Genomic DNA, 22,911 nt, shown 5'->3' on the forward strand with positions numbered 1-22,911 from the left:
CGGAGATCATGGGATCATTTGGATCATATGCTAGCAACCTCCTCTCTTTGCAGGGTTAGGTTGGGCATTTGGTAGTTACCTAACAAACTTGTTTTGCTTGGCAAACTAATCTATCTTGGCTAGAAAATCCTGGTCCCTCAGGGAGAGCCAAAAATGGCTATCCTTCGTGGGAAAGCTATTGATTTTGAGCAACTTCACACTCACCATATTGTTTATGCTTATAAGTCAAAATTTAAAGGTTTTTTTATCATAGTTTATTTTTAGCTTATTCTTAAATCACTAAAATACATATATAAAATTTTATTCATAAATTATTTTTATTTGCTAACATGTCGTTTCACTTCTGCCATAAAAAACCAAACGATGACAACCCTTGCTTCAATGGCCATAGGCCCATAGCCTGGTTGAGCAAGGTTAGCAGAGCAAAAGCTATCTAGAGATGCAAATTTACCCCCATGTTTTTCTTTAAAAAAATAAATACTTCAAGAAAATTATATATTTGTTGATATTTCTCTCTCTCTCTCTCTCTATATATATATATTATAGAAAATAGTGGTGAAAATTTTTTTTGAGACTGTTCTTGCTCAAAACTACAAGTGTTTTTAAACAGGAGGGAACACATTACACATATAATAAAAATCTAAGTTCTGTACTCTACTAGAAATATACGCAGCTCTCATGTGTATCCTTGAAAAAGAATTTAACTATTATGCAAATAGCAGGATAAAGTTGGTCTAACTTAGATGTGTAAGTGGAAAACCGATAAACTTGTTTATAGGACAATTAAACGGGTGACAGCTCACTTACCCTTCTCTTACTATTTATATTAAAATACTTTAACATAATAATAGGAAAACTTTTAAAGCTAGAAGAAGACAGATAAATTGGTTTTCTCAGTTTTAGCATTTAACCTGAAATTCATGACATACTTAGATCCAATGCAAAACAAGCCTTTTGTACATGAGTAGTTGCCTTCTACCAGATTTAGATTTGAAAAATCTTCTAGATTGTCCCCAAAGATCTCAAGAATCAATCAACCAACTAAACCATTTCTTTGCAGAATGGCTTTTCATGACCATAGCATGGAATCTTCCAAAACGGCTCCATGAATACAGACTGGTACAGGTAGGTGGAAGGCAAGAGGTTAACAAGATAAATTAAATTTAATTTAATTAAACACAAACAAAGCAGTGCAGCAGTCTGGTTGCAAAAGCAAGTAGGGTGGACTTTTCCACCCAACTGTGGGCCAGGTTAGGCAGGCTGCGCAGGGTGCAAGCTCATGGGACCCACTTCGATGGAGTTGACTTTGACCAGTCCATATTTAAAACCATACGGAGAACTGTACAAAATCAAGCTGAATGTAACTATCTCCATATGGTATGAGGCTATGAGGTATATATATGGTTGGACAGTTTGGTAACATAACAACATCAGCAACAGCAGCAACAATAAAAACAATATCTATTCGGTTTAAAGGGATTTTATGGAGATTTTGAAGTAACTAAATTATTCCTTATAAAAATCGTGTAAAATTTCCGTGCGTTTCGAAGGTGCTCTATAGCTCCTTTTGAAATGATGCATTTATATACAGAGGTCCAAGAGGTCTTCTCGCGTATTGTTGATATAATGACTTGTTTATCCATTATGTGGTAAATGGATATTTAAGTGGCATGATTTTTTTTCAGTTTTGCTAATTTTAACTTTTCTTTTTCATATTCTGAACAATGCTATGTTTAAGATATTTACTTTGACGGCGTGAACCACACGGTACTGAGGTTTTGAGAGGTTACTTATATTATCAAAATAAACCTAACAATACTACTGGATTTACCATCATGCATAAGCACTTCTTTGGAAAATGGAAGAACTGATGAGGTCATTCACTTCCTATTCCTTTGCATGCGTGGCTGACTCAAACAAAGCCAGCTAGTATGAATAAATGGGTGTTATTACGTAACGTAAATACATTTAGTGATAAGGTTAATATATACCAGTTGACTTTATTCAGTTAATCACTCAAAATATGTTGTTTAAAAGTATAGTATAAAATTATATAGGTAGTTTTTTTGTTATAAATAGTTATGTAATATTATAATTTTATTAGAAACTATCGTTAAATGCTAATTATAAAACAATGATCAAAGTTGCGCAACTATAACTAAAATGCTCGATAATGTTATCTATTTAAATACGGATGCAGTATATATATGAAGCAGCACTTCAACAGCACGTGACGTTCAAAGTCTGGAACCAACATTTTCATGCCAAGCTGTAGAATTTGTTGATAAAAACGGAATTTGTTGATATACTTTGCGTAGAAGAATCGCTTTCGGATCGAGAAGCTTGGATTAATTCAAGCAGCCGGAGCTAGTATCGTCATGCAGTGCTCACCAGGATTACGTCATAGTAATGATTAATGTAATCAGATAGGATATTGCTGAGTAAATTTAGTCCAATTGGATGCAGCTTTTTTTAAAATTTTGTTTTACAGTCCTCTTTAGCATTACTGTCTCAATGAATAAGTTAAAAAATTGTAAGCTTTCAGTGGCATATGTGAGGAATTTATCCAACAATATCTGAAGTAATCTAACCTACTGTGGGTTGTACTACTCACTAGGCTTAGCATCTACATGTGCATTTTATTTAGTTACTCTCATTACTTAACATTGCCATTATCGGTGTTAATTAATTAACATTTGTTGAAGGTCTCTGCATCACCATCAAGGGTGTGGTAATTTTTTTTCCTAATTATATTACATGCATGAGAAACACATAAAAATTGTATGCCCAGAAAATATAAGTAGCTCTCTAGAAGCATGCTCAACAGACTGAACATATCTAGAAGTAAATTTATAAATTAAACCACCCATAATTTATTCTACTAAAGCACAAGCGAAGAAAAATCAGGTTTCAATAGAGAATTGGTAATGTATATACATGTGGTATACTGGTATATGTGAGTCCATGCCATTGCTCAAATGTATGATGCACTTAATAACCTTTTACTGCCAAACAGCTTAATCACATTAAAATACTCCAATGTTTTAAATTATAGACGTTCTACGTCGTTTAACAAAGACTTTGAAGGAAAAATACTTTCCCAGTAAATGAGGGATGGGTGGGGTATCAAAGACATGGAATTATGATGGGAAAAATAAAAGTGTATAAAAGGTGATTGATGGAAGGTGTAGTGTTGTAAATACTGGTAGAAATAATTATATAGTAAAATAATATTTTGAATCCTAAAAATATTTATATTTTTAAAAAGAGTAAGCGGTACACATCTCATCCAAAGAATAAAAGTGACATTTGATATCACTTTTTAAAACATATGCAAAAACATCTAAAAATATCTATGGTTAAAATTTAAGTCTATGGCTAATTATTTTTTAGTGGTATATAACAGAACTTCGATAATAATACGTCTGTGGTGACTTGGTCCTGATAGATGTGCACGTGTTTATAGGAAGTGAGTGTTCACGTGTGCTAAGGGTCTGAATTTCGAAAAGGAAGAGCTTTAGCAAATTTACCACTTATTTTTTTAACTACATCTATCTTAAAATGTAGTATTTCTGTACTGATTACTATGATTCCAATCATTTTAATGATTATAGAGCTAATTAGATGTTTAGAAAGGGAATCTAATCGATGTAGAATCTAAAAATTAACTAGTGAAATGAATAAAAGAAAAAAAATTGACATCTTTTTGGTATATACTACACAATCTAGAAATACTTATATTTTACAACAAATACGTTATATTTTAGAACGAATACGGTATATTACATGAATACTACTAGAACAACGGTACCAATTTTATAGTGCCAATTTTTCGATAACGTTTTAAATAAGTGGAAAATTTTCAATGCTTAAAAAAAAAGCTTGATGCCATGTGTGGCATCAATATATCAGCACCAGAATTGTTTCTGAGAAAAAAAAAACAAATAAAGACGGGTGCTTTCATGGCTTCGAAATGAAAAATACTGGCGCTCCCTCGTCAACGGTTTTGTCTTCTTCCTTCCTCCCTTCCTCCTTTTCTTCTCGCCCCCCACAGCTCTCCCTCCCCACCTCTGAATTCCCCGCTCCTTCTCGTTTGCTTCTGCACCTCAGAAGCTTCCGAGTCAGAGGGGGAGCAAAGACCCCCCTTTGGTTCCTTTTCTTTCCTCCCCAGCTGATTTTGTGTTCTTTCTTGCTGGGTTTCGATCGATCGAGCAAAGAATTGGAGAGAGATACAGGTTCTTGGAGAGAGAGAGAGAAAGAGAGATGCTTGTTTCTATGTGTTTTCTTGGAGGATATATTGTGTGAAGGAAGTCGCCCTTTCCATTAGTTTTGTTCATGAGTTGGGGCTGCAATCTTGGAGAGTTGGCGTTAAAAAAATTCCGTTTTTGACTGTTTCCGTTGTGTGTGTGTGCGTGTGTGTGATTTCTTTTCGGCCTTCTTGAAGCAATTTGGGTTATCTCCTGGGAGGATTGGTGGTTGGATTCTTGTGTTTTCTCTCTTCTAGTAGTTGAAGGGTGGAAGAAGGTATCTTTTGTGGGGGGCAATTTAGGCTCTTATATGAAGAATTTGGGGGACCAAACCAACTGCTTCTGGTTCTTGATTTCCCAGGAGGTTTTGATCTGATTGTTTTCCTTGGTGAAATTTGGTGAGAGAGCTTCCTTCAATCCTCTACTTCTTTTGATGGATGAAGGTGGCAGGAAGCACATTTAATTCTCCTCTGTAGACAAGCCACAAACTTGGACTTGGAATTTGATCCTTTCTTGGGAGGTTTTGGAGTAAAGGAGTCGAATTTAGTTTCTTGGAGAAAATTTTTGTAATTCGGTGCTAAAGTTTGGAGGTTAAGTCTGTTGATCCAAGAATTTGGGAGAGGCAATTTGGGAGTTTTCCTTTCTACAGGATTGGACGTCGCTAATGGCAGTAAGTAATCCATTTCTAATTTCTCTCACACTAATTATCTTACTGAGCTGGATTGGATGTCTTGGCACTGCATTCTGCACAAATGGCTATTGATTTTGATTGCAGGCGTTTGGTACTTCTATCTAGTAGCTCTAGTTTGTTGTTAATTTAAACTTGTTTTTAGAGGAAACACTTTTAGCAAATTACTTTCCTGCAACCTTGTCTAGTTCAGGTTTAAATAATTTTGTCCATTTCTTGCTTAAGAGAAGCTTTTGCGATGATTTTGATGTGCAGCATTTCTGTACGGGAAATACAGTGCATAAGGACATATAATGAACTGATTACTAGCAGTGCACTTTACTTGTTTGTTAATACATGATTATGTGTTTCGTGCTAATTATTTATGCTATATATGAGGGCTACTAATAAATGTTCTAGGTGATAGTTTTGACATTGCCGCACAGTAAATGATTTTCCAAAGAGGACAAGCTTAATTGTTGATCTCATTTGTTTTTCCAATGAAGATCCTTTGCTTAACTTGGACAACATAGTGTTGTAACCACTACAGTGATGTGGATAATCGAATAGCTGTTTGCTCCAAGCTGCCCTTTGTTACCTGTGCTTGATCATCTCGAACTCTTCATTTGAACTAATCATATACTTTGAGTTCTTTTGTGTAGCTATCCTGTCAATTCGCAACGCTATTGAAATAGTCCAGTATTTAGGGGATTCCTATTCATAGTTTTTTATATAAAAATATAGTACCCTGACTGCCCAACATAGTTTTGCATGTTAGAAATTTGGAAAACCTCCCTCTCTCTCTCTTGGCTAGTTTCATTTTTCTCCCAAAATGGTAAATACCCCGACAGCGTACGGGTGTTTTTATTTGCTTTGTGAATCATAATTCAGCTTGAGGCTTGACAAAATTCACTAACTTGTGTTCTTTGGACAGCAATCTGAAATTCCTGCATTTGGGAGCTGGGACACCACCGGCAACACACCTTACACACAGAAGTTTGAGAATGCGCGTAAAAACAAGAAACCGGGCATTTCTTCCCATCCAAATGACCCAAGGAGGCACCCTGAACCTCCAACCAGGTCACCTTTGCATCCAGCATACACACCTGATACCCAGGGCCAAAACCCACTGAATCCACCACATGGAAGAAGGCATGAGGCTGATCCCCATAGGAGGCACTCCCTTCCTCAGCGAGATGTCCGCGGTAGCGCTGCGAATGCGCCGAGAAGCCCATACAGAATGGTTCCTGGTTCTGCTTCACCAGCACAGCCAAGCAACCCCTCGAAGCCAAGGCAAAGGGCAGCTGGAATGCATACTCCAGAAAGGAGGAGTCCATCAGAGGGACAAGGTCAGCATACTCCTAGAAGGAGCAGGATGAAGCAGGGTGGCAGAGGCTATGATATGGTACATTCTAATCCTTTGTTTCTTGCTAATCCAGAAATTTTGTGTGACATCTCAGGTGACTATGGAGTAGTAATGTGCTGTTGCTTTTGCATTTCTGAATCCAGCCTGAAGATGATGTAGCTGTTCCACCGTTTGGTGAGTGGGATGAGAGCAATGCAGCATCAGGCGAAAAGTTTACCGGTATCTTCAACAGGGTGAGGGATGATAAATTGTCGCCAAACACTTCTACCAGGCAACCGGACACTAGTCGCAGTCAGGCAAATAAGGTGAAACAGGTAATGTGCACAAACCTCTCTTGGGTAAAACATTTTCAGGCTGTGATATGAACAATCTTTTTATACCTTAGTGTGACTTGAGTTCCTACTGGATACCACTTACACAAAGTGTAAATATTATTACCAATTTTGATTAGGGAATTGGTAGCTTTACTATCATAGAAAAAATGATGCATGTCAAACAAAAGAGTATTCACTTTGATTATAGGGTTAACCGTTAAATGACCATCAGCAGCAATTCAATTATTTTACTGTTCCCATATCAATTCTAATGCGAAAAAAATGAACAAAATAAATGTTAAACCTCACTCAAGATTCAATAACAAGCTACACACCTACAAGTACTGCAATTAGATCCAGCAGTTTTCATCGACAGGCACAACCGTGGAGTTTGAGCAAAACCTTCTTACTGATATGTCAATGCCTACTGCTACATCACAAAATTTTACTTAAAAGGCACAAACTCGTGTAGTTCTGTTGTTATTTTCGACATAGTACATGATGAAAATTAGCACATAATGTTAAATTATAATGTGTCCAAAACTTGTGAATAAACAAACCATATTCATGACAGTCTACAATATTGAACTGTAGCTTCTTTAATACTTGGCACAGCTAGACAATCTTTTTTATGAGTGACACACTGACACTGACACTGACACTCTGGTAATATTATGGACTGATCCTTTTGTTTCTCGCTTTTTCTCCAGACATGCCCTTGCTGTATACTTTGAGACAATGGGGATAACAGATATTTCTGGAGAGCTTCCTTAGCTACTTATGGATCAGATTGCTATCCTTGTGAACTTTCACTGAACTCTGTTCATGTGTTCTTTACAAGCTTATTGTTGTTAGTGTGAGTATGTATCTGTAATTGAATTGTCCAATCATTTCGTTTCTGTGATTATTTGAAACATATATAGGGTGCCATTTGGCTCTGTGAAGCATGGAGTGAGAAATTTTCCTTGCTGATAATAAAATATTTCTAGAATGCATCTGTGCCTTCCTGGATGATCAGAGTGTTATTTTGTCAGCCACCATATGATTCCTTCCTAGAATTAAGGATATACAGAGTAAGCTAGGATTAAGATTAAAACAACCAAATAAATGTCATATGCACTCTCATTTTCAGGCTGCTGCTTGAGAAGTTCACACAAAATTTCTTTGTAAGAACAGTGATTGTTAAGAATGAACAGATGAATTTCTAGAGAGCCTCTTTTAGTAAAAGAAGGTTCTTGAAATTATGAAATTACATTCAGTGTTATTTGCATTTGACATATAGTAAATTGCCATAAAGTAGAAGGAAAATAGCAGAACTCAAACTATCCTGATAAATAAGATTGCAGCAGTTGTACTAAGTTCACTATATACTTTTTTTTTCTGAATGGAAGTTACATGATTGTTGATGCTTTACATATAAATCTAATCTGGGAATGTTTTTGTAATAATGGGGATGCATTAGCAGACTCAAAACTTTTTGTTCTCTGTTGAATAATCTGTTACTATTGGCATTGCCTTGGTGAATATAATAATATACTTTGAGCATTACTTGATGGGAAACTGTTCTCCAAATCCTCCTTGCACTTGCTGGAGTGGCTTCTAGGGGCTACCTTAGTTTCCTTATTGGCAGGGCACGGCTGAAGACCTTCTCAACCTCAGTTGCTTCCATGTTCATCTGATCCAAAAGCTCCATTTCCTCCTTGCTCAACCCCTGCAAGAAGTTCATGATGTCCTGCTTCACCTCCATGAAACCATCTGTCAGCCTCCTAAACAATGTAACCTCCTCCTCCTCCAGCTCCTTGACCTCTCCCTCGATCTCCTCCACTTCCCTGATGATGGTCTTCTCTCCTTGCTCGACGGTCTTTTCTATTCTCTCCACGAGAGGAGGCTCAGGACCACAGGTGTTGTCAGTCCTGATGAATGTGGAGAAGTCACGCCCTATGCTTTTCGCCGCTCTTTCTAGCTCAGGCACTATTGTTTCAGGCACAACTTTGCTCCTGGTGTACAGAACAGCACCTCCATATCCATCCCATGCATCATTCCTGCCGCGGTAGTACACGAAGATGTAGTCGTCTTCCTTGTTCTCTACTTTGGATGAGATGATGTACCTAAAGTTCAGCAAATCTTAGTAGATGAATCTGAAGTACTGCAACAGATGATGATGCTATCTAAGGGACATACCAATCATCTTGATAGTGCAGGAACTCATTGTCATGGTTATAGAGGATTGCGGGTTGTGCAGGGTCCTGCACAAACCGCTGCATGGCCGACCTGGTGAAGAAACCAGAGTCGGGGGTGCGAATTCTCCAAGTCAAATTTGCGAGAAGTTTGTCTCCCTCAACATGAAACTCGTGAAGCTGGCAATCAAATGAGTCGAAAGTAGGATTGAGTCCACTTGAAATGTACCACTTGCCATTAAAATCAGCCATATTGAAGGTCTTGACAAGGGCCGATGGATCAGGGACTGGGAATTCTCCAACATCAGACTTTCTTGGGACACATTTCTTGCGTGAAACGGCACACTCATTGAATTCGTCAACCACGGTGTTCTCAAACAGATCCCCACATTTGATCTACGAGACGGCAAGATACACAATAGTTTACTCTTATGAAAAATATGATCTGAACTGATTGGTTTCTGGAAAATGGACCCACCTGGCATTCAGTCTCATCAGGGCGATTGTTGCATGTATTTAAGCATGCTACATTTGCTGCACAGGACGGGTTTGCTATGCATTTGGCCAGCTCTATTCTGAAATTGATTCCATTACATTTAAGTAAGAAACACATGACCACAGCATCATCTGCAGAACCCCAACTGTACTGTATGCATAGGCAGTTACTGATCAAGCATTGAAAAGGTGTATTGCCTTAAACAGAAACAAGATTAACTGTATTGTCAATCCCACAGATTCTTGCAGTAGATGCTGGTGTTATTGCTTTGAACAATGATATGTGGTGTTGTGGGACTTCGGTTAAGTAAAAGAACATAATGCCTCCTAAAATGGAGGATTGACAGAACCTAGTAATAGTCAAAACAAACAAACAGCCTCGAGAAAGTCCAGGATCAGCATTTGACAAGGTGAATACACACAGCTTGGAATCATGTTTAGAACAAATTGAAGAGAAAGAATACACACACCTGCATTCCTTGAGCAGGCAGGTGCATGTCTTGAGAGCATCAACGGCATCAGCAGAAGGGACTACAAGAACTGCACATGCCACCAGCCCTGTCATGGTGAACAGCTGCAACCTGCTCCACTCCTTGACGCCGCTGAAAACTTGCAGCACTGTGTGCACCTTGTTCTATCAAACAAACCCTTTTTCTTGTCAGTTATCATCACATCACAACAATCAAATTGCCGGTGCATCGTTCAGAAAAAGGGAAAAAGAGCAATCAGCCAATCATCACCTCGGAACAAGCAGGGATCTTGGCGTGAAGAGGGAGGTGACGAGCCCTCCTCCAGAGGTGAGCCCTCACGCAGCACCGGTGGAACCTGACAGCGCCATGGTTCCTCTTGGCCGCCGCCGCCGCACCTCGGCTCTTGCGACCATGGACAGTGCCTGCTCCCTCCGCTAGCAACGCGCCATTCCCGCACTGCCGCGACATCATCTCCTCCCCGACCTCACCTGCATTTCAGCAGCAGGGAAAAAATAAAATCCGGCGAGTCAGACACAAATCGCACCCAAGAATATCATCTCCTCTAACTGAACCAAGAAACACCAGACGACGAGAGCAACAAGTGCGAGCTCCAAGAACCAACCAAAAAAACCAAACCTGGGCTGCGGCGGCGGCGGCGGCGGCGGCGATTGGGCGGCGCGGAGATGGATAACGCGCGCCGCGATGGCTTGGCTTGGCTTGGCTTGGCCTGGCCTGAGTTGCAGACGAGGGAGCAGAAAGATTTCGCCTTTTTTGTGTGGCGCGGAGCGGGCGAGACGTGGCCGTGGTCCAGATCGCAATTCGGCGATTCGAGAGGGTGGAATTCGAAAAAAATGCCCACCCAATTTTTTTTCGAAAAGGGAGTTTTTTTGTTTTTTTTCGCTGGGCGGGAGAGGGAGCGGAGGAATCGCGGCTGCCGTTGCTGCGTGAGGCGGCCAATGGCGGAAACCCTAGCCCAGGACGGCGACGCGCCGCTCGACGCGGCGGCCATCAGGAGGTCGCTCTCTCCTCTGATTCACCCGTGCCGATTAGCTTCCTCAGATTGGCTGTACACCCTTCTTTTTCCTTTTTTCTGGGTTAGCCGGTTGGAGCGGCTCGTGCTGTCGCGGCGAGGGGAGGAGGAGGAGGATGCTTCGGTGGCGGTGGCGGCGGCGGCGGAGGAGGAGGACGACGTGGTGCGCCGCCTCCGCTCCGAGGACGAGGTGAGTGCGGCCGCCTTGGTGTCTGCGTGGTGGTTTGGTTTTACTGTTACTGGGTGCCTTCGTTTTGGTGTGTGCCATTGCGAGTTTGAGGCAGGCTAAATTGGTTTCTGTTGCTGGAGTAGTGTTTGCAGGAGGTGGATGCATTGATCTCGAGTGACTCCGCGCTGCAGAGCGACGGATTCGGTAAGCGGCCACCGAGATTGGTGGTTCTTGCTTTGTTACTGTCTGATCCATTTAGTAGTTGTGGTTGGTTTATCTAGTGGCATAGTCATGCCAGCTTGAGCTTAATCCGCATATGCTGTGTAAATGTAGTCACTTCTTGTAAGTCCTGGGATTGCCCCGCGGAGTTTAATTCCCGTGGCATTGTTGCTTTTCTTGCATGCTTTGCTTATGTATGTGACACTGTGCTAGATGCATTCATGGAATGGTTGAGAAAGGAGGTAAGCTTGGCTGAGGCGGAGAACCGCAGGCTACCTGTTGAAATTTGCAGCATTGAAGAGACAACTCTCAAAGGTTGCTTCTCTTGAGTCTGTCTTAGTAAGTTTCTGTTAATTGGCAACAGCATGCTAAGTTGCTAACACTGTGTTATATAGATATGATTCAGTTGGATGCTGATATTGCCGCATTGGAGTCTTCATTGAAGAAAATTGATTCAGAGGTTGTCCTTGAATGCTTGACCCTGCACCTATAGTTCCTCATTTTCCTATCTCGATCACTTCTGTACTTGCTACATATTTTTTCAAGAAATAAGTTGCTGCACCCAAACAGTTGGGAAGCATAGGATTGTTCCCTGAATTTTCCACAGTAGATGGAATGTATACGCCAACTCATTGACTCCCACTGTTATATAGTTGTATCACCTTTTATGTCAGTCACTTTCTCTCATTGAATCTCATTCGTAGCTGGTTAGTTGCACAATTTGAATATCTAGTACAGGGATTAGATTGCTGTAATGATATTCTATTGTTAGTGTTCACGTATCACATGGGTTGGTTAGATGTAATTTCGTACCATTGCCAAATATTTTATTTTTTTCTCAAAATATTTGCAATATTGTGCACTTTCTTCATACAGGCTTTGAAACATTTGGAGGCAAGTCACACCACTGAGTTGTCAGTTGCAACTAATTCATTCGGAGACCAAACTAATTTTGACAAGGACTACAAGAATGAGGTGTGGCTATCTGCTCTAATAGTCGACAGATTCCAAGTATCATGCTTTCTGTTAAATTGCCGATTATTAGACAACTTTAATCCACTAAATAGAAGACATATCGGTGCAATGTATTCACAATACAATTTCTTGAATGCAAGTTTTGTGCCCTTTGTTGAAGATTATATGTAATACAATACAATCTGTAGTCACTGTACATTTCCTCAATGCAGGTCTCCTATACAGTAATATAGTCAGCATTTCCCACCTACTTATGTAAATGCTGTATTCCTCAAACAAAAAAACAAGTCATCATCCACACACTTTCACAAGAAAATAGTACAGATGACAATCAAGCATATGGATCTAATGCATATGCAGCAATAGCCTCTTGTATTGAGGTTTTCCTCTTTTTGTGATTTGCCTTTTAATATACCCCTTTAATGATCTCCTAGGTACTGGAACTTGACCATCAGCTGGAAAAAAATGAGAATGACCTGAAGATGTTAGAGAATCTAAATAACTCAATGCAAAGGTAGTACTGTTCGTTTATGTTCAGAATGATTTGACATCTTAATCTCATAATGCAGTTACTCCCTCCATCTCAAAATATAGCTACTTCTAGGATTCAAATTTGTCTCAAAGGACAACTATTTCTCCACCTATTTTGTCATCTCAACCAATCATAGCCTTCCCCTAGTTAATTTCTTCACCTACTTTCTCATATCAACTAATCACAACCATTTCTCACCTCAACCTTAATCCCTCCAAAGAAAACAGCATAAGTAACTACATTTTGAGGAGGAGGGAGTAGTTTACAGCATATTAACATTGCCAATTCTATTACTACTCGTTTATCATGTTGAATGATATGACATTATTATTTAGTCATAATAATCTAGTTTCATATTCTGTATGTATTTCAAAACTTAATACCATTTGTTTTCAATGATGTGTCTTACTGATAAAGTTTCTCAGACTCCATGGGGTCATTATCTGATTGTTTGTTTGAATAAAACATTTTATTGGAATGTTTTGCTGAACATTGAACTCTGCCATGTTTCTGTTTTGAAACTCCCTGGAAATTGTAAATTTGTAGTTCTTTAAAACCAGAATGGGCCTAATCTTGGTTCGCTGTTATGTACTGATACCTGGAAGTTAAGCTATGTAATGTACTCGAGTATATTTTAACATACATTTGTGCTTTTGTCATTATCTTCAGTTTCAGCATTTCAATCTTGTGGAATACCTTCTCATCCCAAGTCCCAACACTATGCTTATTTGCCTATGTTCCTCACTTGAGGACATATATTTTTGGCAAAAATTGCTACAGGGCATAAAAAAAACACGTAATTAGCCGATGGACACCGTAAGATCACGAATTTGCTGCAGGGCACCACAAAAGTGTGGTAATTAGCTATAGGGCACTCCGGCCAATTTTTTATTATTTTCAGAGCGAAAAATTCTAAAAATGACGAGATTGCCCTTGGTGGCCAACCCACTATGCGCCCTTATCGCCGTTGGGTCGCCGCTTGCTCACTCGCCATGTAGGCTAGGGTTCGGGTGTGTAGCGGCGCCAAGACCAACTGGGCCTGGTTCGATTGGACCCAGTCGACATAACGGGTTGGCCGCCGAGGGCAATCTTGTTATTTTTAGAATTTTTGACTCTGAAAATAATAAAAAATTGGCCGGAGTGCCCTATAGCTAGTTACCACACTTTTGTGGTACCCTGCAGCAAATTCGTAATCTTAGGGTGTTCACTGGCTAATTACGTGTTTTTTCGATGCCCTGTAGCAAGTTTTGCCTATATTTTTCAGCTATGCATTTCTAAGTTTGGTTTTATGCTGACGATTCTGCCGCTGCTGTACATATCTTCATTATTTTCTGTCATGAACTCTTTGATTGGTCTCATGCTTGGCTTTATGCTTAAAAATTCAAGTTTATAGCCGCAGAATGCGTTCTTTCCCTTGTATCAATAAGTTTGTTAACTTCTAACTATTTGAACTATGCTTACCTGTTGGTGTCATATATCATTCCGGCCTTTTGAGATTTATTACTGTAGCCATTTGAGGTTTAACTTCATCTGCCCTACATTTAGGGTTTATGTTTGTTCTGGTCTGAAGACTTGAATTTCCTTCTGAAATCTGTACCATATCCAGGGTTGAAGCAATGTGGGAACTTGAATCTATGTTATCAGAAGCAAAGGTCTTGGACTTTAAAGACAATTGCCTCAGGGTATTCCTGAAGGCACCTGTACTCACGCCTGAATGTTTAATGTATGGGCAAGAGTTGGATTGTTCTAGTATTTCATTTGTTTCAGACCATGAATTGCTGATAGAAGTAGATGAAGAAAGCATGGAACCAAAGAAAGTGCAGGTAATATCACTGAATGTCTTCTAATTTTAAAAGAAACTATCTTTTGGATCTCTAATCATTTAACATTCTGCATCTACCATTGATTTTCCATGTAATGCCTTATGCATTGCCTGGGGTTTACTGCTTTCACAATTAAAATCACAGAACAAGATGTGAACAATAGCGTGAGTCCATGTGACCATTTCAGGGGATAATGTTTTTTTAAGCAATTCTTACATAACTGCAGACAATGAAACAAGCATAGGTAAGCACGGCACATAAAGGGCAGCAGAGCATGCAAAAGTCGAAATATTTTGTAGGCATTAGTTATTTTATCATCTTCTGAAATGTGTAATGGCATTTTCCCCGTTTTCCTGTACTTCGGATAGTTTAGTTTCACTGGCCATGCCATGTTTACTGATAATGACACAAGATGAATTTACCTTGTTAGGTTCTCTTTTAAAGAGCTGTATTGATTATGTATATTCTGAGTTTGTTCTATGTTTTTCAGATCTTTCCTGATGATATCTGTGTAGATACACTTATTGATAAGCTCAAGGCATCCAGGTATTCTACATTTTTACCTTTTATCTTACGAAGCTTGCCTGATAGTCTTCCAAATAAAAGGCTTGCCTATTGAAACAATGGGATCAATTAATGTTTTAGGGCCATGGTGCAGATTCAACATTCTCATGTCGTTAACAATAATGCGAATTTCTCTATTGTTCTACTCACCTATGTTGCTTTCTTCTTTATACATTCTTATGCACAAATGAACTCCTTTTGTAGAGAGATCATTTCTACTGCATCATTGGGATGGCTTATTCGGCAATTTCAACACCATATTATAATCAACACTTTGAGACGTTCCCTGGTGAATGATGCTAACAATCCCAGGTTACATGATTTGTCATTTATTTGCATTTTGCTGGTAATTTTTTTATTTGCTAGGTGTTAGTCAAGATTTGTTGATAAAACTTGAAAGTTCAAATTAGAGGCTTCAAGAATTCTGTGCTCTCTAAACTTGAACCTGAGTATACCAGGTTTCCAAAATTTTAAGTAAGCACATAATTTGTTTATTTCTATTAAACTTTTCTTATACAATATGTGGGCATATGCTTACAGGCGTTCTTATGAATACTTCGACAAAGATGGAACAATTGTTGCTCACTTGGCTGGTGGCATTGATGCCTTCATCAAAATATCTGCAGACTGGCCACTGTCATCATACGGCCTGAAGTTAATCTCAATTCAAAATTCTGAGGCGCAGTCAAAAGATATTACTTTAAGTTTGCTTTGCAAAACTAAGGTAAAGAAATGGTCATCTCAGCCCCAGTGCATGCATGCATGCTTGCTGTTATCTGCATCATCTCATCATCGAATGGCATGGGTGCAAATTCTGAAACCCATGAAGGTCCATTGTTGGATGCATGCATGATGCATCATTTTCAGTATCCACATTTAATCTTTAATATCTCTTTGAAACAACCACCAACCTAATCAGGTTGTGTTCTTTGGGTGTAAAACATATATATAGGAACTGGCCAATGGGTTGGATCTTCAGACTCGTCGACATCTGGTAAAGTTTGTGGATGCAGTGGAAGATATCCTTTTTCAAGAGATGCGGCCGCAGCTCCATTCCAGCAGCGTGTCCTAGACTGTGACCCAACCAGTTTTCCCATCATCTTGATGACCAGGAGAACATATCAATCTCATGTGACCTTGTTTGTAGCTTGCATTTTTGTAAAGGTCTGTAACATATGTCCATGAGCAGCTGAGTATTGACCACTAGGAATATGGGAAAACATAGACTGATTAAAATATATTTTTTTTCCTAGAGCTGCAGTGTGAATGACCATGGTAAAATCAGAATATTTTTCTCTGTCCAAGTGTATAACTAGAGATGAAGTAATTTTAGGATGGACGTTCCAAAAAATAAGTGATTGTTTTACCATTTGTAAACCAAATTACTAGGGAAGAAAAATAACATAGATGCCCTTATTAAATGAGAAATAGTTGGAAGAGAAAAGGTGTGTTTTAAAGACAATGAGATGGAAAGAAACTTGAGTGTGAGGTGATTAATTTAGCAAGTACTATAAAGTTTCACTTATTTTGGGTCATTAGGGAGTACTAACTAGGTACCACCAAAATAAGCTTTTTCTGGGGCTGTGCACCGGAATTATAAAAGTAGGTAGAAACGATTTGAGTGACAAAATATAAATATAGAAATTAAATTGAGAATGATGCGATTGGGAGATAGGTCATAGGTGGTAGGTGAAAAAAATGGCCACCCCACCTTTCCTCTTCTGCTAATTCTTATAAGCTAAATTTTTAAGTTTTAATTTTAAATTTGAAGTTGGTTTTAATTTCCTTTTTTAAAACTGAAGTTTGTTTCGGCCTTGAAGTTTGTTTCGGCCTTGGTTTTTACATCGCTAATACATACTCATCTGCAAAAAAAAACTAATTCTTTGGTTTTTTGTCCAACGTTTGATCATCCGTTTTATTTGAAAAATTTTCACGAAATTTTAAAAAAATTAGTCACACTTAAAGTACTATTCATAATTTATCATCTAATAAAAAATATTAATCGTAATTTTTTCAAATAAGATAAAAAATCAAACATTATAGGTAAAAAGTGAAAGATTGATTTATTTTGGGACGGAGGGAGTATATAGAATTTTGATTTACAAATTATTTTTCTTTTGCAAATATACCGTTTAATTTTTTCCACAAAATGTTAATCACCACAAACTTTATTTTAAAATAAGAGTAAAGTACATGGCCGATATTTAAACTTGTCGCGTGGTACCACTTAGGTCCATAAACTTAGATAATGCATGTTTAGGTCTATGTACTCGTTTTAACGTCTAAAATTATGGACCTGGATGGTACATTAAAACAACTTCATGAACCTGGTACATTAAAACAAATTCATGAACCTAAATGATACATTAAAACAAATTCATGGATCTAAACATGTATTTTCAAGTTTATGGATCTAAGTAGAATCGTGCCACAGATTTAAGGATCAGTAATGTATCTTACTCTTAAAACAAAGCTTAGATAGAAATAACTTCATTTTGATGGGGATGTTTTGTACTGTGGAGAATTGTCTGAAACGTCACCAGTTGGAGTGTCGTGGTGAGAGACTCCTGAAAGATAATTATTAAGTGCAGTCTGAAACGCGTGTTTACGTTGCAATCGTGTAAGAAAGCATCGGACAGCTGCATACAGATGGCATGAACAATTTTCTTGATGGTGCAGACCAACCGACCAATCATCAATACCACAAACAGAAAACATGGAATGCGGTTTCAAGCATCAGCTGATGAACGCGCAATGAGCATCACAAATATTTAATTTAGATTCAGAACCCAACGCAACAAGCTGGTCAATCTTATTGGAGCATATACAATAGCAGGCTATAAACTAACTATAAGCATATTTCAAAGAGATAAAAAAGATGAGAAGTGAACTACTAATTTCTAGCCAGCTAGCAGGCTATAAACTAACTATAAGCACATTTTAAAGAGATAAGAGAGAAGAGAAGTGAACTACTAATTTCTAGCCAGCTGCACACGGGCTCCAAAACAAAATATGTGCATGACATGTGGGACCATGTATTAATGTTTTATAGCTAACTATCGTATGCATTGACCATTAAATTGGCTATAGATGAATTGGAGTTAATAGTTGGCTATGCTATTGAACTAGCTCTTAAGACTACATTCAGATCTTATTACTACTACATTCAGAGCACAAAAGGCAGTTTAGAATTTGAGGCTACTCATGCGACAGTGCACACTTGTCCGTATACAATCTCCATTATTACTTTGAAACTTATACAAGTCATGTAAACCTGGAAGTACACATAAATCCCATCATACTCGATACAACATTTTAAGTTCACTCACATAAAGTTCAACCTGTTTGCAATGTAACCTTTTCATGGCTATTGGCAAGCAACTCGCATCAGCTTCTCACCAGACAACACATCCAACACTGTTGTCCAACTTACATAACATATTTTGTGAGGACAGATGGACAGGTAATTGCATTCTACCCAGCTAGATAACCTAGATTTTTTTTCCATATAGAGAACCCATAGCTTAAACCAATATAGGATGCAGTTTCAGTTTCTCAGGTGATCATGATTAAAGCTGCACTTTGCGGTCATAAACCCAGCTGAAAGGAATAACAGGTGCTTGCTTAGCCCTTGCTTGCGCTCTTTCATCCAGTCGCCTGATTCTCGGAGCCAACGTGCAGACAAAATCCTGAGCCCTTCTCCCTTCTCCGGATAGCCCGGTTAGATCTGCGACCTTCCACCTCTGGACCAAGAACTCCAGAATGTCAGCATAGTCTTTTGCAGTGTAGACGCCCAGCCGTTGTGCCACCGCACTGAAATGTTCAAACAAGTTGTCGTCCTTTCCATCATACATGAGATGAGCAGGCATTGAGATCTTCTTCCTCATCATGTCCGCGAATGCAAGAACTGTGTAGTCAGGATCAAACTCAAAGAGCTTCTCCACTATCTTGGTGTAAGCTGTCTCATGGCGCTTCTCATCAGCTGCTATTGTTCCACAAATCTGAGCCAGCTTTAGGTCCCCATACTCCTTTGCGTGCCTTGCAGTGTTGCCATGGGATATAAACGTAGCCCTTTCTTGAAATGATGTGTAAAGGAAACCCAAGTAGGGATTATTCTCGGTTCCTGGATCCTGCGGAAAGAACAAAAAGAGGAGAAATTAGATTCATGGCAAAAATAAAAGCACAAATCTATGAATATCACATCACACTTGATTCTAAAGGAAGGGAATCAACTAACATTGCCTTCAAAATCCAAAAATGTTCTTAAGTGTGAAACACCTATTCATGGACTGACATGTTCATCAGTTCATGCTATGTTGTTCAATGATTTAAGAAAATGAACATCGCTCACTTCTTCCAAGTATTGCTTTTAGGAATATTAGGGAGATAGCTACCAGTTATAATGTTATCCACAAAAGCAAATATACACTTTAACTATCAAAATAAAGGATATCATCATGGCTAATGGAATATTAGCTCTTACCATCCCAGATCCAATCAGGTATTGTATTGTCTTCTCAATTTGTTTCATGTCAACACGTCCAGTAAGGTACATGTACTTATTAAGAAGATCGCCATGCCTGTTCTCTTCAGCGGTCCATGCTCTTGTCCAAACAGCCCAGGTGGTTGGGCTTGCACCAGTTTCATCTCGGACACCATCAAGGGTGTTAAGCATTGTTTGGTAGGTAGGGAGAGCTTCCTCAGTAACCATGTCTCCAACTAAGCAAACAAAGTAGTCATCAGGGATCTCCTTAGCCCTCTCCCGCAGCTCTTTTACTTCATCATAAAACCCATCAGAAGAAGGTTCTGGCAGGAAGTCCTGTGGCTGCCATGACTTCTCAACAGGCTTCAGGAGGTTCAAAAGGTTCTCTTTGGCCCAAGGTTGAAGCGAATCGAAAATCTCCCGCTTCTGGGGTGGCAGTGAATGCTTCACTTGGAGATGAACTTCACGTGGAGGAGTGTAGGGCTTCTTAGCAGTCTTGACCCTACAAAAAGATTGAAGTAAATGAGAAGAATGGAGAAGGAATATCACATGGCAGAAATGAATGTAGATTAAATAAAGATATATAGAAAGGTTGAATGATATATCCAGCTCATAATAAACCACCTGCCACCAAATCTCTAGAATGGGAATTCCTCCTATAGTTCCTGAAGCCCTTTTTTTTACAGTGGCCAGCAAAAGCAATTCAAAAATGTGTAGAACAATGAAATTAAATTTATACACTATGGTGGAAGAAGACTTCTGACGTCTCTATAAGCAGTTTAATCAAAACAATGTTCATAAAAAATGTTTCTCTTCAATCTAACTAAAAGCCTAAAACAAGATAGGTTTTGATAAAAGTAATATTAGAAGTAGTAGTAGGGATTTTCCAAGAAAGGTAAATCAACAAGGATCAAATATTAATGCCACAATAGCAACATAGGTACATTAACAAGCTTCAAACTACCATTCTCTAAACTGTTGATGAGAAAATCCAAATGTTAATTGACTGAGAATGAAACCAAGCGAAACACAGAAAACATAATACAAAATCCACTCTATAATTGACATGGTACATAATCATGATTCATGAACCACACGTCTAATTCTTATCAAATCCAGACTAATGGAACATATTATCTTTCTGCAAGAATTACATTTTTTTTCCACCTTTTGTTCGACTAATACTACTTTCTTGTGGGGAATTGTACATTATTAGTGGAAAGTAGAAAAAAATTACAGTGCAGACCTAAAACAGAACATATAGTATTAAAACAAATGGGAGTGAAAGTTTCCGAAATTCATAATTCGAATGGAAAACAGACCACGAGTACACCAGTACATATGTGGTGCTTGTATGCTCTCTCAAAAAACATGCTACACAAATCCCAAAGCAGTATTGTTAGCAGTGTACTAGCGGGTGGTTGCAAATCAGGCCTTAAATGTTCACTATCAGTCCATCACCATCAACAGATTTCAACATGTTCAGATCTCAACAGCAATTCGACTAGTTCTCATCTTTCTGGACAGCATCCAACCTACGCAAAAAAAAGCACTGGAGGAAAAAAAAAGTTCTGGACTGCCAACCAGCTTAATTTTACCATCCTGCCTATGTCAATCGGTTCATGGTTCCTCAAGAAGCAGCACTTTCAACTCTTTAACAACTTCAACGGTACATGCAACTATAATTCTGTACAGTTCAAGAGCTCAACACAATCAAATAGCCAGCATCCACCAGAAAACTTCACGCCAATAGACCAATTTAAGAAAAGTGTCAAAGATACACAAATTGAACGGACCAATTTTTTGAACGAACAAGTCACCAATCGTCCTAAACAACAGCTCTTCCATTGCCTGTAGCAACTTACACAGGTTTTCGACTCATGCATAACCAACATAGTAGTCAATTTCATAATCCAGTAGATAAAAACAATCATAAAATACTCAAAGCTGCACAAGAACGCGATGGCACATGTAGAAGACAGACAAGTATCAGGAAGCTGCGGAAAATGGCTGGATCATCAAATCCGGAGCGGATCACGGACGAACCCGTCCAGATCACAAGCAGGGAGGAACAACAACCAGCTGGATCGGAGGCCAGCTGCCTAGAATCGAACACCACCCAAGATCAAATCTTGGCCCATCACTAACCCAGGATCTCGGGAAGAACGAGGTGAACGAACCCAAATCGAGCGTAAAAACACGCGCTTTTTTTTTTCTTTCTTTCTTCTTCACCTATCGATCCGACTCGATCCACCGCCCCACCAACCCAGATCACGCACAGTGAGTGGGGGCAAGCCACAGAGACGAGAGGAGGGAGGAGGGGGGGATCCGCGTCGAACCTGTTGATGGTGGAGGCCATGGCCACCACCGGCGACACCCCATTACTCCTCCTCTGCGCGGCGGCGCGGGCGGGCGGCGCCGACGGCGATGCGCTGTGCGACGCCTGGAATGCCATGCGCTCGGGCTCGGCGAGATCTCGTGGAGGAGCAGACGACGATGGGGGTTAGAGAAGGGGTTTGCGAGACACCACCATTTGGTTATTAAATAACCACAGAAGCCAGGAGGGATGAGAGGAGAAATGTGAGGGATATTTATTTTTAAAGAGTGTTTTCTATCATGTTTTTTATCTGGTCTGGTTTGGTTTGGTTTGAGTGAACCATATTTGCTAACGAAAAATATAACAGTATTTATCTTTTTTATTATGCATGCTGATTTGAATTTTTAATCTTATATTTGGAGTTTAATTTGGGGTTTTTCATCGAATTTTATTTTTTAACTTGGCTTTTAGATTGCTTAGAATTGTATATGAAAGTTTTATTTATAAATTATTTTGATCGTAAATATGCCATTTGGAACCATCACCCCTTTGGATAGAAGGGTTCCTTGTGTTTGCCGTTTTCTAAAAATACATGGCTAATGTTATAGCAAAGAAATAGTTATACACATCAATGACCTCAAGTAAATTATACTATACCCGTGAATTCACACAACTATAGTCACAGAATATAGTTGGGTGACCTAAACTATAAAAATAACACAAATTTTATGGTAGGGTGGTCCAAACACCACTTTCATAGAAAAAATACCTAAATTGTAACTAACTATCTAGTTTACCTAATGTTTTTTTTTGCCGGCTTGAGGTTTTTCTTCCAACCTCTTTTGTTGGCTTGCATAAATGCTGATCATTTTTGACTGTAAGGATCTGTTTAGTTCCAAAATTTTTTTTCAAAAACATCGTATCAAATCTTTGGACATTTAAGTGGAGCATTAAACATATAAAATAAAAACTAATTGCATAGTTATGGGAGAAATCGTGGAACAAATCTTTTGAGCTAATTAGTGCATGGTTAGACATAAGTGCTACAATAACCAACATATGG

At 38.9% G+C, this 22,911-nt stretch overlaps 4 protein-coding genes across 4 annotated transcripts; 2 read left to right on the top strand and 2 right to left on the bottom strand.

The window, feature by feature from the left end:
* Positions 1-4,074: 4,074 nt before the first annotated feature.
* On the top strand, positions 4,075-7,585 carry LOC102707859 (RPM1-interacting protein 4-like). Its single transcript, XM_006652138.1, has 4 exons — positions 4,075-4,917; positions 5,849-6,319; positions 6,424-6,594; positions 7,305-7,585. Exons 1-4 carry the CDS (start codon positions 4,912-4,914, stop codon positions 7,326-7,328), a joined length of 672 nt encoding a protein of 223 aa, XP_006652201.1. The 5' UTR covers positions 4,075-4,911; the 3' UTR covers positions 7,329-7,585.
* A 248-nt stretch (positions 7,586-7,833) lies between these two features.
* Positions 7,834-10,451, bottom strand: LOC102708144 (violaxanthin de-epoxidase, chloroplastic). Its single transcript, XM_006652139.3, has 6 exons — positions 10,373-10,451; positions 10,007-10,224; positions 9,737-9,900; positions 9,250-9,346; positions 8,776-9,167; positions 7,834-8,702 (listed from the first exon to the last, which is right to left on the bottom strand). Exons 2-6 carry the CDS (start codon positions 10,205-10,207, stop codon positions 8,201-8,203), a joined length of 1,356 nt encoding a protein of 451 aa, XP_006652202.3. The 5' UTR covers positions 10,208-10,224; positions 10,373-10,451; the 3' UTR covers positions 7,834-8,200.
* Positions 10,452-10,649: 198 nt separating this feature from the next.
* LOC102712804 lies at positions 10,650-16,480 on the top strand. Its single transcript, XM_015836365.1, has 12 exons — positions 10,650-10,751; positions 10,836-10,956; positions 11,079-11,139; positions 11,368-11,469; positions 11,550-11,614; positions 12,031-12,129; positions 12,564-12,643; positions 14,268-14,484; positions 14,975-15,030; positions 15,253-15,360; positions 15,589-15,772; positions 16,001-16,480. Exons 1-12 carry the CDS (start codon positions 10,693-10,695, stop codon positions 16,118-16,120), a joined length of 1,272 nt encoding a protein of 423 aa, XP_015691851.1. The 5' UTR covers positions 10,650-10,692; the 3' UTR covers positions 16,121-16,480.
* Positions 16,481-18,213: 1,733 nt separating this feature from the next.
* On the bottom strand, positions 18,214-22,064 carry LOC102708427 (stearoyl-[acyl-carrier-protein] 9-desaturase 5, chloroplastic). The gene is made up of 3 exons (XM_006652140.3): positions 21,871-22,064; positions 19,532-20,033; positions 18,214-19,178 (listed from the first exon to the last, which is right to left on the bottom strand). Exons 1-3 carry the CDS (start codon positions 21,984-21,986, stop codon positions 18,618-18,620), a joined length of 1,179 nt encoding a protein of 392 aa, XP_006652203.1. The 5' UTR covers positions 21,987-22,064; the 3' UTR covers positions 18,214-18,617.
* Between the last annotated feature and the right edge of the window lie 847 nt (positions 22,065-22,911).

Source organism: Oryza brachyantha, chromosome 4 (genome assembly GCF_000231095.2).
Source record: "Oryza brachyantha chromosome 4, ObraRS2, whole genome shotgun sequence".
Taxonomy (NCBI): Eukaryota; Viridiplantae; Streptophyta; class Magnoliopsida; order Poales; family Poaceae; genus Oryza; species Oryza brachyantha.